The sequence below is a fragment of the Lithobates pipiens genome, unplaced genomic scaffold (genome assembly GCF_037356315.1).
Source record: "Lithobates pipiens isolate NorthernLeopardFrog02 unplaced genomic scaffold, aLitPip1_a1.2 Scaffold_16, whole genome shotgun sequence".
Lineage (NCBI taxonomy): Eukaryota > Metazoa > Chordata > Amphibia > Anura > Ranidae > Lithobates > Lithobates pipiens.
The window spans coordinates 556,347,603-556,365,664 of record NW_027507748.1 but is presented as its reverse complement, the minus strand read 5'-3'; the positions used below and the strand labels follow the sequence as shown (position 1 = coordinate 556,365,664).

General features: G+C 40.0%; 1 protein-coding gene across 1 annotated transcript in view; it reads left to right on the top strand.

The window, feature by feature from the left end:
- STAT6 (signal transducer and activator of transcription 6) overlaps positions 1–18,062 on the top strand; it is a 335,411-nt gene that overhangs the window by 208,441 nt on the left and 108,908 nt on the right. The window contains exons 4-5 of the mRNA XM_077483561.1: positions 5,266–5,407; positions 13,349–13,432. Of these exons, the coding sequence (XP_077339687.1) occupies positions 5,266–5,407; positions 13,349–13,432 (226 nt within the window). The remainder of the gene's footprint in view (positions 1–5,265; positions 5,408–13,348; positions 13,433–18,062) is intronic.

Below are 18,062 nucleotides of genomic sequence, written 5' to 3'. Positions count from 1 at the left end.
GTTGGGTGCCGTCTCCGGTTTGGGAGAGACCCATTGAACTTCAAGCATTCCAGGGGAGGACTCTTTAGAAGATTACCACAAGTGAGTTTGGTTTTCTTAACAAGAGCCTGTAAGGGCTGAAGTAACTGAGAGAATCCGGACTTGTGGATATCACCAAGCTAGTTGAAAGATCCAGGTATCCTACAAGTGTTCTACAGCTTAGTTTCCTATGTGTTCTGCAACAACGTCGGTGATACAGACTTTGTTCCTGAGTAAGCCCCTTGTTGGCTGCTAGGCCTTGTGAGAGAGGGACTGTCCAACCTGAGTGTTCATCCAGCTGCTAATGGCTATTCTCTGGATGCAGTCAAAGTGAGCAAGTTCTTTAACGTTTTTGACTTTGACATTGAGAGTACCTGAACTTTCCTTTTCAACCCTCTGATCCCAAGTTAAAGACTGTTCAATGCTTGAAGTTTGCAAATAAAATCCATTCAAGTGGATCTATTTTCAATCTCAAGTTACTGGGTCATCTACCACGGGACATCCCCTAGACGTGCAGTGAGAAGAAGCGGAAGATCACGGTAAGCCCAAAAATAACCAGCAGCTCCTTCGGAGGTTAGTGCTACACACATAAATAAAAACCACATAAGTTCAGGTTCCGGGTTTTCTCCCACTCCTCAGACTAATTCATCAATCCAGCAGAGAAACTCTCATCCAAATATATCATCAAATAGTAGCATCATGCCCCTGAAGATGCACAGTAGCGACGAAACGTTGATCCAGGGACTAGTGACGTGCTGGGAGTGAGCTGAGGAGTTCAGGAGTGGCCTCCATCTTGTTGGTAGGAAGCGCTGGTCGCTTTCTTATCTATATGCCTGTATCATATTTATTAAATGTGAGTTTATATGCATTGGGTTTATGGAATACATGTTTGAATTTTAAGATGTATGCGCAATGAGAATATTTCTTTCATTCCTACATATGATCACCACGCTATTGATTTGGAGCACATCTTTTGAGATAAGGTTGGGCTGAGGTCTACATGCGTACTATTTGATGATATATTTGGATGAGAGATTCTCTGCTGGATTGATGAATTGGTCTGAGGAGTGGGAGAAAACACGAAACCTGAACTTATGTGGTTTTGATTTATGTGCATGGTTAATGCACTGATGGTAAGAGTCAGTGTGATTGGGTGCTGGTGATGGTCTCCTTCTCTTATCTTTTTTGAAGAGCACAGATGAATTATTTTAACTCTTAAGATTCTTCTGCGAAACACTATATATGAACTTTTGTTTGTATTGATTACTATTAATATTCAAGCGCTACACTGAACTTTTTGATTATTTTAGATTGTGTCCAACAATATTGTGTTAGCAGCTATTATTTTCCTTTCCAAGTTCTATAGCGCAACAAGTTTCTTCTTTTTTAACTTCATATATGCATGTGAACAATGCCTTGCTGCATTTGTGTAGTAAACAACGTTACTCCAAAAAGTTGCAAATAATTATATCAACAAACTACTGCTGCAAGTGCTACAGGGGGAGGCAGAAGAGGATCGTTGTCTGCAATAAGACAGTACAGGTGGCCCTCCAGCTTTGCAGGTGCCCAGGCCGCCCCTTGGGAACTGATGGGGCCCAGGCCCAGTACAGGAGAGCTGGCTGTACTGCCTTATCAGCAGTCCTGCTAACACTTACTCTTCCAATAACCTAACACCAACGCCAACCCTCCCTGTAGTTCTGTCACTTACCCTTACTGTAACCTAACACTAAAGCCCCATACACACTATCAGATTGTCTGCTGATTTTTTCCATCAGATTTACAAAAGCCATATAATATGAGGTCAAACCTTAGGCGTTTCAATTTGTATGCAATCAGGCAGGCCCTTCCACTACATGGTTTTGGTAAACCTGAAGGAAAAAATCAGCAGACAATCTGATAGTGTGTATGGGGCTTAACTCTTCCTGTAACTCTAACACTAATTCTACATGTAACCATATTACTAATCCTCACTGTAACATAAAACTAATCCAGTAGCTAACACTGACGCTTACTATTACCTTAAAATGAACCCTCCCTGTAACACTGACTTTAACCCTAACACTACCTCTCTTGTAACACTAACATTAACCCTCACTGTTACTCTAATACTAACCCCTCTTTTAATGATGGCATTAACTCTCTAACACTATTGCTCACAATAACCTACGTTTTACTCTAAAACTACAAGACAAGGAAGATGGTGCAAGGTTTAGGGCAAAAACACACCGTTAAATATGAAAGAGCATACACAGGGTAATAACCATAAAAGTCCTGGATAAAAATTATGTATAAAAAATAGAAAAATATATGTATGATTTAAAAAAAATCACAGTAAAATTCACAAGTCCATTGGGGTGCTATGACTAGTGGCAGCTCCCTTAGGAGCAAAGTAATCTCTGAAAGAAAGATAAAAAACAAGGTGCCAGACTAAGTGCAGGGGAATTTATGTAAACACCAGCCAAATGACTACTCACATGGCATTAGATAAAACAAGGCATGTAACTCCAAAACGGTCCGTGATCACTTAGGGAGTCCAAGGCTTTGTCACTACGAGTTTCAGCGGTATAACAGCACTTCCGGTTCCGAACCATCCCGAGTACTTTCCACGCTGGTTTCTTCACCACGAGGCGAAAATTTGGCCAGCCTTTCCATCTACCCTACTGCTGAAGCCTGTAGTGACAAAGCCTTGGACCCCCAAGTGACCATGGACCTTTTTGGAGTTACATACCTTCTTTTATTTGATGTTATCTGAGTGATGTTTTAATAAATTCTCTTGGACTGACCATACTGCACTTAGTCTGGCGCACCTTGCTTTTTTATTTTTATTTAACTCTAACACTAATCATCCCTGTAAACCCAACAAATACCCTCCCTTATGTAAACTTAACTTCTTTGAGTCTAACCAACCTCTTTTCACCAAAATGTGTCAGAACCTACTGTTCTGTGTTTCTAACTCTTATACTGTATGCGTCTGAAGTGCTTCTTTGATAGGTGCAGTCTAAGCTTCTACAGGGACGTGGCAGTGATGTCAGTGGCTGATGAGACACTGGCTAGTATCAGAGCCAGATACACACAGGTTACATACATACGGTTGTTAGAGCGAGAGCAATAATTCTACCATTAGATCTCCTCTGTAACTCTAAACATGTAACATGTAAAACATTTTAAGGTGTCACCTATGGAGATTTTAAGTACCGAAGTTTGGGACCATTCCACAAGTTTGCTGAATTTTAAAGTGTGACATAGAAGGGATGTGTGCAAATATGTGTAGGAACATAGAGATATAACCCCACATACAGCACCGCCAGCTAAAAAATTACCGATAAATAGTTGGTGGTGGGACCCCTCACCATCCACTAAATAATTACAAGAGAGGAGTAGACAGAGCAAATAATAAACAAGGCCTTATAACTGTGCCCCAATGGTGTATAGCAAAGTTCAATATATAATAAGGGAGTGTTACAGTCTATAGTATATTATAAATGGCCCAAAGGTGGGTAGATGTACCAAGCACGTGGGTGCATGTATACCACTATTATCAACTTATATAACCATGTGCCCAATAAACAAGTAAATCTCAACACCAGATATATAAACCTAAATATATATAGTGCTAGCTTATAAAGTGCTAAAAATATATGTATATATGTAAGTAGATATATACTTAGCAGGAGATGCTATGATATACAAAAATGTGTGGTGAAGGTCACTAAATGCAAATAAAAACAAAAATGTGCAAATATGCAAAAATATACAAAAAGACCTGTGCTTATTATTATTAAAGTGTGACATGTTAGGTATCTATTTACTTGGCGTAACATCATCTTTCACATTTTATAAATCGGGCTAACTTTGGTGTTTTCTTTTTATATTCATGAAATTCATGTTTTAAAAAATGCTGCGCAAATACCGTGTAACATAAAAGTTGCAATAACCACCGTTTTACTCCCTAGGGCAGTGATGGCGAACCTTGGCACCCCAGATGTTTTGGAACTATATTTCCCATGATGCTCAACTACACTGCATGAGCATCATGGGAAATGTAGTTCCAAAACAGCTGGGGTGCCAAGGTTTGGCATCACTGCCCTAGGGTATCTGCTAAAAAATATATATAATGTTTGGGGGTTCTGAGTGATTTCCTAGCAAAAAATGATGATTTTTTGCATGTAGGAGAGAAGTGCCAGAATTGGCCTGGGTGGCAAGTGGTAATTTACCATATATAAGTAATATACAAATATTTATTATATATTGTTTTTAAGGTTATTTACTATATTTCCAAAAACTGAAAACAGGTGGTTTAATGGACAAATTACTGAAGTTTGAAGTTATAACTTCAAACAAGTAATTTCCGAATAAATAGATAAATAATAAATTATTATGTTATAACATATAGCATAATAATATATGATTTAGCTTGATTAAAACAGTACCTTTTCAACAGCAGCAGATTCTCATTCTCCTTCTCAACTGTGTGAGAAAAACATGGAATTATGGGTAAATCTTATATCCATAAACCCATGCTTTTCCCTACTAGTTAAGAGGGCTGGGCTGGAAGGGAGCATGTGTCTTTTAGACACATGCCCCCTTCTATGACACTGCAGTAAATGGAGAGCCTCTACTGTAGCATTTTTATTGGACAGCTTGTTCCAATGGTTCTTTACCATTGGTGAAAGGCTCCAAGCTGTCTATTAAGCTCAGTGCCTCTGACAAGAAGTGAGAGGCACTGTGAGCTCATCCTCTCAGTCTGCTCCAAACAGAGTGCCAGCTTGCATTTAAACTGGCCGCTCTGTATGTAGCTTCTGACAGGCTGCACAAGAAGCCCCGTATCTTGAGAACTATAGGTGGCAGGAGCCCCAAATTTTGATCAGTGGGATGGTAGGACTTTGGCTACATACCTCACCACATACCCCACTTTGGGGTCTCTGTAACCTTGAAGCTCTATCTTTTTTTTTTTTTGGTCTTTTTTTATGTTCATGGCAAGTGAGGCTCTGCCTCACCTGCCTCTCCTGACTGCATGTCCCTTAACTACTATTAAGCTACTAAGTCTAAGCTAATGTTACTTTTCTAGCCTGTAAGATAGATGTAAAACATATCCCTATAAACATTACGTATTTCTGCAGCTATCAAGTTCTTGTATATTTTGTTTATGTACCATCTTGGTATTTGTCTTCTAGATGTATTATATACAGCATGAAGTGTGAACACCAAACTATTTGTCTAACTTATATTTACACAATTTTATTACAGGGAACATATCACTGGAACTGATTCCTTTTGTGTTGAAACAGCAAGTTCTGTACTAAATGAATTAGTAGAAGAGCTGGAGAAGGCAGCACGCAGTTGTGTCAGTGACACAATATTGCTTCATCAATGGGTAGAACATTTTAGGGTAAGTGATATTTCTATCAAGAAAGTCGATGTCCCATCCAGTAGCAGTCACATAAATTGCTTTGAGAGATACTAGAAAAATGGTAATGCATGGTGGTGCAACATATGTGGAATTCCCACAGCAAAAGCAAATGAGGGTTTTCTATGATGCTTGCCAGGGCTACCAAATATACAGCAGCATCTGAGGACCTTAAAAGATAACTATACAGAAAGGCTTTCAGCACAGTAGATGTAGACAGAATTGGGTGCTCACTGAAGGGAGGACAGTGAAAAGGATGGAGGGAGACTTTTGCCGCGTACACGCGATCGGAATTCCGGCCAGAAAAAGACAGATGAGAGCTTTTCATCGGAAAATGCGACCGTGTGTATGTTCCATCGGAATTTAGCTGTCCAAATTTCTGCCAGCCAAAAATTGATAGCATGTTCTCAATTTTCCCGACGGAAAAACTTTCTATCGGTAATTCAGATCTTGTGTATGCAATTCCGGCACGCCAAAAATCACGCATGCTCAGATTCAACTACGAGACAGAAGCTATTGGCTACTGGCTATTGAACTTCCTTTTTCTAGTCACGTCGTACGTGTTGTATGTCACCGCGTTATAAATGATCAGAATTTGATGTGACCATGTGTAGGCAAGACAGCTTGAGCCGAATTCCGTCAGAATTCTGTCAGGAAAACCATCAGAGCTTTTTACGACGAGAATTCCGATCGTGTGTACGTGGCATTAGATGCCAATAAAGCAGAAAAATTGCATTAGCAAAGCTATACTGCTGCTGCTGCTGCAAAACAAAACTCTTGACATATTAATAAAAAAAAACAGAGGTTTCTTTTAGAAATGTGCACTCCACATGCTTGTTTTGGCACTTCAAAGCTCAACTCCTATCATGGAATGTTCTCCGCAGCATTAAACAGAGAACACTAAGAAAGACACTGCAGGCTATCATAGCCTGTATTTTTATAAAAGACTTGTAAAATGCAGGTACAGTGTGGGGGTAGATACTGTGATGTCCTGTGGATAGTATCATGCACTCGCCATTTGAAATAGAATCATTAGGCAGACTAGAGACTCTCAATTTGCCAGTTTGGAGGAGACCAACGTTCTTCTTTACTGGTCAATTATTTGTACTTTCTGCCCTTTCTGGTTAACTGAGTTCCTGGTGATTCTACATGTATGACTTAAAGAAAACTATTTGCTATGGCTGGGCTGTCAGCCTTTGATAAGCACTTGAGGGCAGGTTGCCCAGGCCTTAGATTTTTCCCTAAGAACCCTTTCACACTGAGGCATTTTAGTGCTAGAAATAGTGCCTGTAAAGCGTCTGAAAAACGCCTCCCATGCCTCCCCAATGTGAAAGCCCAAGTGCTATCACACTAGCGCGGCTCGGTGGCGTGGCACTGGCGCGGTGCACTTGCAGGACGTTAGAAAAAGTCCTACAAACAGCATCTTTGGGGCTGTATACAGCGCTCCTAAACCACCCCTGCCCATCGAAATTAATGGGCAGCGCAGCAACACGGACACTTTTAACCCTTTCTATGGCTGCTAGGGGGGTTAAAAGCTCCACTAGCGGCCAAACTAAGTAGTCGCTAAAACTACTGTAAAGCGCCGCAAAAACTAGATGTGATTTACCGCTAACGCCAGTCGCTTTCAGTGTGAAAGTAGCCTAATAGGCATACTTTCCCCTATGTGTTCATTCCCAGAAAATGAATTGCTCACCATTGCAAGCACTACTTTCCTTTGGACTCTGGCTGTCTTTCCTGATGACTGCTCTCCAGCACAATCATTGCCTCTCCTCTCCATCTCTCACCAGGCATTGCGGTACCTCAGATTCTGTCTATATCTAGCCAATGACTGCTCATTCTATGATGCAACTCATATATAATTCACTATAGTATATTACATCAACATATGCTTTAAGTCAGCGGTGCCCAACCTTTTGAAGAGCGAGGTCCACTTAAGCGACTTGGTAACCGGTTGCGGCCACAATGAAAGAGCAGGCGGATGATAGGTCCGTGCAGAGCAGGCATGGACACAGCCCACTCTACTCTGATTTGATCTGATCTGATCCACCCAGACAGAAGGGGATTGATCCCTTCTGTTTTTTGTTTTTTTACCGAATCAGATTGGAGGTAGGCGGGTGTAAATGGACACAAATCTGTTTACATCTGCCGTTTCATAGAGGTGAATGGAGGGTCCGATTGGGTCAGACCTATTGTGTGCAAGGAGCCTTTCACACGAATGCAGCACAGTGTACCTGTGTCTTTACTGCAGGTTAGCTACACTTTGCTATAGACTTCTATTATATCCTTTTTTCCAAAAAAGACTGCACTATAATGATCCAATTCAATATCTATGAATATAAATTAATTTATACGAAAAATCGTGCAGAAAAGACAATAAATAAATAAATCAATAAATAATTTGTGCAAAAAGGAATATATACAAAATATTAGTCCATCTCCAGCTAAAAAACGTTTTTGCTTGTTATCTCCACCGTGATGAACCACACCGCACCAATGAAAAAGCATCACCAAAACAGCAGGAAAGGACTTTCCACCACCAAAAGTACTGATGCTTACCAGCTACACAGATCTCATCTCAGAGATCTAATATCGCCACTGTCATATCCCTCCTTCTGGACCTGAGCTGCATGGAGGATGTATCCCTTTAGGCACTCTGTTCCAATTACTGGTGTATTCCTACAGTCACACCACTTATTGCCAATCACTCCTCTACTGCCACTTCCAGCAATGTCTCCTCTCTACTTTCAGAAAGTAGCTGGAGATGGACTAATATTTTGTATATATTCACTTTTGCACAAATTATTTATTGATTTATTTATTTATTGTCTTTTCTGCACGATTTTTCCTATAAATTAATTTATATTCATAGATATTGAATTGGATCATTATAGCGCAGCCTTTTTTGGAAAATTGGTATTTGAAATTGTGGGTATCTCACATTTAGGTTGCAGCTCTATTTTCATGAATTTTGTCTGGTTTGTCAATTATTTGAATCTTAAATAGCGTTGTATTACATTTGTTTTATTCTATTATATCCTGCAGGTGTGGTGCACTTTCTGAAACCGCACCAAACCCCGCAGGTAATAACAGAAGTCTATGGCTCAGCGCAGGTAACCTGAAGGTGCACTGCACCTGCGGATCAGTTTGAAAGCAGCCCAGTAACCACTGCGAAGATATGCCCATACATAAACTGAAATTTTAGTAATAATCTGACCTTTAATAACAGTCTTCCATTCAGATATTGCCTCCTGCTGTTGCTGTCCCAGGCCGAGTGCATTTGGTATCACTCTACCTGTGACAGGAGACGGTGCTATACAAGAAGCATCGACTTATACAGCTCTGCTCCACAGCCGCCTGCTTTCCCGGCTTCATTAACAACACAGATGCTCTGGGATGGCAGGTCAGCAACCCATGATCTGGGCTTGCCAATCTGCTATCCCACAGAAGGAGGTCGCGGGCCACATCAGAGGGCTCCGCAGGCCACATGTGGCCCCCGGGCCACTGGTTGGGCACCCCTGCTTTAAGTCATTCATAGTTCTTGTTTTAATTTGTGAAGGTATTTCCTTTTCTGTGATAAAATGCGTGTAATCTTTAGTCATTTGCAGAGATAAAATAATAATTCTTTAAAATATTTGTAGATTTTCTTTTTTTTCATTTGACTTACTTTTATTGATATTAGCATCCCATACATACATCAAAAACAACAAAACAAAGAAACAAGAGCCTTGGGTAATTGCAAGGACTGCTGAATCAAAGAATCGTAAGAAAAAAAAATCATTCAATGTCAATTATTTGAGATCTTATGTATTCACATTTCATGTAAGGATCTGATGACAAATTAAACCCAGTCCACAAGGAAAGAGAGTGAATGAAAGAAAATATGAAAAATTATAAGAAAAAAATTGAACACAAAAAATGTATATAAAACTGAAACCAGTGCAAACCGTATTAGGTCGTGACAACCTCAAGATATAGAGGAAGACAGAAGATCACAAATAATCACTAAATAATCAATATTTTCTCTATCCAGAGAAGTCAATGTAATTTGTTTGTCACAATTTGAACCGCCCTACACGGTTTTAAAAGGATCTAAAGTTGACACCTTTTTGTCCCCCTTTTTAAGTGAAGATACATGTACAGAACTCCCCCAGAAATGTCCCTGCTTATGTAGTTGGCTCACTGCTGGTCCCATCAGTTTTTTTCTTATGATAATATTGGGACTCATCCTATGACATTAGTGGCAAGACCATCCCACTAAGCACTCAGAAATTTGGATCCATCCATGTATGAGTTTATACAAATAGAAGGCAGGGAAAACTTTGCAATGTATGTAAATAACCGAGATTGTTGGGGTTTTGTTTTTTCAGAATGATACTTTAACTGCTTCAGCCCCAGAAGATTTTGCCCCCTTCCTGACCAGAGCACTTTTTGCAATTCGGCACTAAGTCGCTTTAACTGACAATTGCGCGGTCATGTGACGTTGCACCCAAACAAACCCAATGTCCTTTTTTTCCCACAAATCAAGCTTTCTTTTGGTGGTATTTGATTGCCTCTGCGGTTTTTATTTTTTGTGCTATAAACAAAAAAAAGAGTGTCAATTTAGAAAAAAATGCATTATTTTTTACTTTTTACTATAATAAATATCCCCCAAAAATATATATTAACCACTACAATACAGGGCACTTTCACCCCCTTCCTTCCCAGCCCAATTTTCAGCTTTCAGCGCTCTAGCGCTTTCAGTGACAATTGCGCGGTCATGCTACACTGTACCCAAATGAAATTGTTATCATTTTGTTCGCACAAATAGAGCTTTATTTTGGTGTTATTTATTCACGACTCCGTTTTTTTTTTTTTGCGATATAAGCGCAAAAATAGCGGAAATTTGGAAAAAAAACAATATTTTTTTTTTTCTATTTGAAAAGAAATCCAATAAAATCAAATTTTGTCATAAATTTAAGCCAAAATGTATTCTGCTACATGTTTTTGGTAAAAAAAATTCCGTTAAGTGTATAATAATTGGTTTGTGTGATCACGGACATATGTACGCAAATGATCATGTACATATGTGTGCAGGTGATCACGTACATATGTGTGCAGATAATCATTGGGACATGTGATTTTAGTGGGACATATGTGGGGGACATGTTTTTATTATTAGGGACATGTGTTTTTATTATTTGGGGACATGTATGTTTTGGGGACATGTGTGTTTTGGGGACATATGTGGGGACTGTGTTTGTACTGTGTGGTGTGTTGTGTGTTTACACTACACTGATGATCAGTGAGTAAAAAGCTGTAAAAAGCAGCCCATACTCACTGATCATCAGCCGGCTGCAGCGTTCTGCTCTCCTCTCCTCAGCGGTGACTTCCGTGTGAGGAGAGGAGAGCCGATTGCCTAGCAACCGGCTGTTTGTTTACATCACATGACGGCTGTGATTGGACACGGCCGTCATGTGATCAGGAGGGCCAATCACAGAGCCTTCCTGCCGATCTGAGATGTGCCGTGTCCGGGTGACACGAGCACATCGGGATCGCGCCGCTGTGCGCGCGCGCGCGCGATCCCGCTACTCCTGAAGGACGTTCCTGAACGGCCTATCAGGAATAGACGGCTCCCACCCGGCCGTATATATGCATTGGCCAGGTGGGAAGTGGTTAAAAAAAAAAATTTCCTCAGTTTAGGCTGATATGTATTCTTCTACATATTTTTGGTAAAAAAAATCACAATAAGTGTATATTGATTGGTTTGCACAAAAGTTATAGCATCTACAAAATAGGGAATAGTTTTATGGCATTTTTTTATTTTTTTATTACTAGTAATGGCGGCGATCTGCAATTGTTATCTGGACTGAGACATTATGACGGACACATCGGACAATTTTGACACATTTTTGGGACCATTGGCATTAATACAGCGATCGATGCTATAAAATTGCATTGATTACTGTAAAAGTGTCACTGGCAGTGAAGGGGTTAACACCAGGGGGAGATCAAGAGGTTAACGTGTTCCCTAGTTTGTGTTCTAACTGAAGGGGGGGATGGGACTGTGAGGGGAGATGACAGATCAGTGTTCATACTCTGTGTGAACAGATGATCTGTCACTTCTCCCCTCAGAGAACCGGAAACGGTGTGTTTAACCACACAGATCCCGGTTCTCCGTGTGTCAGCAGCGATCGCGGGAGCCCGGCAATGATCGTGACTGCCCGGCACTCGCACTGGCTCAGGGGGGCGAGCGGGGGCCACGCACACCCCCTAGTGACCATAGGGCAAAGTGACGTCACATAACACCGTTTCGCCCAGCCATGTCATTCTGCCGCAGTACAATGGCGGATGGCAAGTGGTTAATGATAATGTCTAGCTCAATCGCATGGCTGGTAAAAATCAAAAACACATGGTAGAAGGCCTTATAACCATCCTATATTGTCCTTTCTGATATGTCATCACTTGAAAATAAGTCCACAGTTGGTATAGTAAATATAGCATATATAGAGAGATATGAGACTAGCTGTAGAGCTTCCAGTGTTTAGAAAATGGTAGCAAGTAGTATACTAGAGCGTCGTCAATGTTTCTGAATTTTTGGAAATGCATCCTTATCCTGGTGTGTTAGCTTTGTCAATTCAGCCTACTTTCTACTTGTAAAAGATTTTTATGGCATTTATTCTAAAAAAAACATTGTCAAGACTTGTGTACACCTATTCATCCATTTGATTCCTATAACTGTGCCACACAATGGGTGTTTGATTTACTAAAGGAAAATAGACTGTTCACTTTGCAAGTGCAGTTGCACGCTGCAAAGGAATTTTCCCCAGAGCTTAGTATTATTATTATTATTATTATTATACACGATTTATATAGCGCCAACAGTTTACGCATCGCTTTATAATGTATAGAGGGGGGATAACACAATTACATTACAGTTCAATACAAAAGGTACAGGAGGGCCCTGCTCGTAGAGCTTACATTCTAAAGGGAGGGGGTGGTGGTACAAAAGGTAAAAGCTGCAGAGAATGATTTGATGGGGGTGGCTCGGGGCCAGTTAGGTGGGTGTTGGATAGGCTTCCCTGAATAAATGAGTTTTCAGGGATCTCCTAAAGGTGGACAGGGTAAGGGCTGATCAAATATACCAGGGCAGGGAGTTCCAGAGGATGGAAGAGGCTCTGGAGAAGTTTTGAAGGCGAGCCTGGGAGGAGTTAACAAGGGAGCTAGAGAGCAGGAGGTCCTGGGAGGATCAGAGGGGATGATTTGGGTGATATCTGCAGATGAGGTTGGTGATGTAGATGGGGGCAATGTTGTGGGTGGCTTTGTATGTTATGGCTAGCATTTTGAATTTTATACTGTGGGGTAGGGGAAGCCAGTGAAGTAAATAAATGGAAGCTCCGCAGACATCCATTATCCAATCATGTGCAAAAACAATTGCAGTTTTTTTTTTTTTTTTCCTTGCATGTGATTGGATATTCTTTGCCTAATGAAGCTTCATCTCATTTACTAAGCCCTGGAGCAAATCCCCTTGCAGGGTGCAACTGCCCTTGCAAAGTGCACAGTCTATTTGCCTTTAGTAAATCAAGCCCATTGTCTCCTGAACATATTTTGCTTGCTTTTTAATGCACTCTTACATTCCAATTGGCGCCACTGGCCCCAGGACATACTGCATGTCCTTTGGCGTTTGCTGTTACTATGTTTCCATCACTATAAGCACATTTAATGCTATTGTCTTGATTCTACTTCTTTTGCATGAGGTTTCTAGTTTTCTTTCTGAGGATTATTTTATTCTCTACTTTCTGTGCAATAAAAAGATTGATATCTCTTCAATTACAGTTGACTCACCATTATTTTCCTTGATATTCATAACTATTCTTCTTCCTGAAGATATTATGATTGGCTACAGGGTTGTTTTTATAACACATTTGTTTTTTTGTGTGCATACAGAGAGCGTCACTGCAGGACCCAAACAGTATAATACTGTTTTTCAAGAACATTTGTAAAGGGGAAATGGAACTCGTTTTAAATGAGGTATGTCATTTATCTTCAGTTTCCTTTAGCGCCAAACACTTTATTATTATTATTTAATTATTGCTTAAGTTTAAATATGTTATGGACTGTCTAGGGTGGTATCCATTGTATATACTCTAAATAAATAATGGGCAGTATTCCAAACAGCTAACCTTTTATGTTTCATATATTTATGAAAGGAAGCAGCATAAAAAGTATAACACTAAAAAAGGTATTAAATGCATAGGATCTCCCCATAGTTCCTCATTCTAGACCAGCCTTTTGACTTTCCTGCTTCACATTGGAAGAAGAGGAATTGTCTTGGGCCACACATAAAATACACTAACAATAAGGATAGCTGATGAGCAGAAAAAGTCTGGCAGATCACAAATTAACAATCACTGATATAGATAGTGTACCTATCTAAGTAATAAAGCTTTTTTTGTAGTATTTTTAATAAAAGTAAATGAGGGCAACAAAAAACGAATGCGATATTTGACACTGTTTGTGACAGACTAGCACATCGATATCATTGGATATAGTAGCAATTCTCAATGAAGGTGCTCATCAGATATTTTGGTTCTAATTTTGCTTCAGGCTTGAAAATAGTTGCGCACAAATATAGGTGCTGCCAAAAAACTGGTGACATGAATAAGGTGTGATTGTGAAGATTGGGATATTTTTCTTTGGGAAAATAAAACGTATAAAAGTCCAGTAAAGTGACACTACCAAATCTTCTTTCGGGCGCATGTGTTCGCTAAGTTTAAACTTTTGACAAAAAAATTACAATTAAAAAAATCAACATTTTTTAAGTATGTTTATGAGTAGGGATGGGCGAACGGTTCGGCCCGAGCATAAGTTCAGGCCGAACTTTGGTTGTTCGGATGTTCTGCGAACACCGAACAATATACGGTGTTTGCGGCAAATTCGAAAGCCGCCGGAACACCGTTAAAGTCTATGGGACACTAACATGAAAAATCAAAAGTGCTAATTTTAAAGGCTTATATGCAAGTTATTAAAAAATACAAAAAAAAAAAACACTGTGCTATCTCTAACAAGCCAGCCGCTGACACACTAAAAGTGGAAATTTTTAGTACAATCAATGTATAAAGAAAGTGTAGCGCTAAGTGAAATAAATATAATAAATGTGCAGAAAAGAAAGTCTCTATCCAAAAAAATATAAACTTATACTTAGTTATCGGGTTGCCCCAATACTCATTACATTAAATGTGTATATGTATGAATATTACACGTGAAATAAAAATAAAAAATAAAATTATTTATCAAAATCCTCCAGTAAAAATTGGTGCAATATCTGTATGAGGAACCATCAACTGTCCCCCTCAGCGTGAAGAGTAGTAACAAATATCTTCCAAAGAATCCAGAGGATATTTGGCATCAGGTTTTGTCTTGGAGGGGTCTTTGCACCAACCAGTTCCATGCTTCATGGTTCCCTGGAGGCCATCTAATCGTTATTGTACCAAAGCCGTTTAGACCCTTCGGGCTTATGTCCATTCGGGTCATAGGCGTCCGGTAAGCCTAAAATCTGTTCCAGGTGGTGGTGTTCACATAAGGGTGTACTGTGCACTTTTTGGATTCTTTGGAAGATATTTGTTACTACTCTTCACGCTGAGGGGGACAGTTGATGGTTCCTCATACAGATATTGCACCAATTTTCACTGGAGGATTTTGATAAATAATTTTATTTTTTATTTTTATTTCAAGTGTAATATTCATACATATATACATTTAATGTAATGAGTATTTGAGCAACCCCATAACAAGTAGAAGTTTATATTTTTTTGGATAGAGACTTTCTTTTTTGCACATTTATTATATTTATTTCACTTAGCGCAACACTTTCTTTATGCATTATATGCAAGTTATTGTCATTAAAAGTGTTTGGGGACCGGGGTCCTGCCCCAGGGGACATGTATCAATGCAAACATTTTTTTTTAAAAATGGCTGTTTTTCGGGAGCAGTGATTTTTTTAATGCTTAGAGTGAAACAATAAAACTATATTCCTTTAAATATTGTTCCGGGGGGGGGGGGGGGGGTGTCAGGGAGACTGCCTGTCTCCCCAGTCATTCGGTCAGGCAGGCTGTCCCTCGGCTATCTTCAATGTCTCTGAGGTAGCTGGAGTTGGTAGGCAGAGCCGGGGGTGTGGTGCCTCCTCCACTCCTCCCTTCCTCGCCTTCCCCTATAATACCCTACACTGCCCTGACCTGCCACCACAATAACCTATACTGCCCTGACCTGCCACCATAATACCTTATACAGCCCTAGCCTGCCACTATAATACCGTATACTGCCCTAGCCTGCCACTATAATACTCTAACCTTCTTTGATTGAGCTTCAGTCATGGCAAATCACACAGTGTCGCTCAAAAGAAGCTCCTGCTCCTTTTTAAGCAAACACTTAGTGCGCAGCGATTTTGCCAGGGGGGTGCCAGAAATTGTATCTGCCCTGGGTGCCAAATGCCCTAGGTGTGCCCCTGGCAGCACCCTTATACAGTTTTTCTCATAAATTTACACACCCTAGCAGAATTTATGATTTCTGGGCCATTTGTCAGAGAATATGAATGATAACACAAAAAACATTTCTTTCCCTCATGGTTAGTGTTTGGCTGAAGCCATATATTATCAATCAACTGTCTTTACTCTTTTTAAATCACAATGGAAACATAAACTACCCAAATTACCCTGATCAAAGGTTTACATACCCTGGTGATTTTGGCCTGATAACATTCATACAGAATTTGACACAAAGGGGTTTGAATGGCAATTAAAGGTAACCATCCTCACCTGTGATCTGTTTGCATGTTAGTGTGTGTGTATAAAAGGTCAATGAGTTTCTGGACTCCTGACAGACCCTTGCATCCTTCATCCAGTGCTGCACTGACGTTTCTGGATTCGGGAGTCATGGGGAAAGCAAAAGAGTTATCAAAGGATCTACTGGAAAAGTTGAATTGTATAAAACAGGAAAGGTATATAAATAGATATCCAAGGAATTGAGAATGCCAATCAGCAGTGTTTAAGAAGTGGAAAATGAGGGGTTCTGTTGAAACCAAACCATAGTCAGGTTGACCAACTAAAATTTCAACTACAAGTGCCAGGAAAATTGTTCGGGAAAGAAAAACCCACAAATAACTTCAGGTGAAATACAAGACTCTCTGAAAACATGTGGTGTGACTGTTTCAAGATGCACAAGAAGGAGGCACTTGAAGAACGATGGGCTGCATGGTCGAGTCGCCAGAAGAAATCCATTACTATGCAAATGCAACAAAGTATCCCGATAATATGCCAAACAGCACAGAGACAAGCCTCAAACCTTCTGGCACAAAGTCATTTGGAGTGATGAGACCAAAATTTAGCTTTTTGGCCACAACCATAGATGTTACATTTGGAGAGGAGTCAACAAGGTCTATGTTGAAAGGTACGGGTGTTTTGGAGATGTGCAAGCTACAAAGGCACAGGAAATTTGGTCAAAATTGTTGGCAAGATGAATGCAGTATGTTATCCAAAAATACTAGAGGAACATTTGCATTCATCAGCCAGGAAGCTGCACATGAGACGTACTTGGACACTCCAACATGGCAATAATCCAAAACACAAGGCCAAGTCCACCTGCCATTGGCTACAGCAGAATAAAGTGAAGGTTCTGGAGTGGCCATCTCAGTCTCCCGACCTCAATATCATTGAGCCAATCTGGGGAGATCTAAAATGTGCAGTTCATGCAAGACAGCCCAAGAATTTACAGGAGCTTTAGGCTTTTGCCTAGAGGAATGGACAGTTTTACCATCTGAGAAGATAAAGAGCCTCATCCACAAATACGATAAAAGACTTCAAGCTGTCATTGATGTTAAAGGGGGATAATACACAGTATTAAGAACTGGGGTATGTAAACCGTTGATCGGGGTCATTTGGGTAGTTTATGTTGCCATTAGGATTTAAAAAGAGTAAACACAGTTGACTGATAATAAATGGCTTCAGCCAAACACTAACCATGACTGAAAGAAAAGTTTTTGTGTTATCATTCATATTCTCTGAAAAATGGCCAAGAAATCATAAATTCTGCTAGGGTGTGTAAACTTATGAGCACAGCTGCACATGTAAATAACCCTTTATGCACTGATGTTGTGACTTGGATGTGTATTAGCATACCCTTTGTTTTACCTAGTTATACATTGTATATGCCTTGAATGCACACATTGTTTAGGATAATTAATGATTATTGAGTTTTCTTTGGTAATGTGAACAGTGGAGGGGCCAGATAAGGTTACATTTTGCTGTTTCTAGGACACATTAGGACGTAAGAAGAAATGTCTCCAAAGCAAAGGGAAATTGCTCCTTTAACAGTTGTCACAGGTGTGGGTGACCCATTGTAATGTTTTCCCACGGCCTATTGTTCCTGTGACAGCTCTAAAATTTTGAATTATCATCACCTACCATCACTATACTAGAGAAAATATCACCAGGACAAATAGAAATGATGCATCTCCCCAGGGGGGGACAAATACAGTGATAAAAATAGACAGAGGTTATAACACTTCCTCACATTATCCTCACATAGCTGAAGCTCATAAATGTCAACAAGTCATAGAAGAATGAAGGAAAATTTCTTTCCATGAAGTAAAATGTGCTGCAGGAAA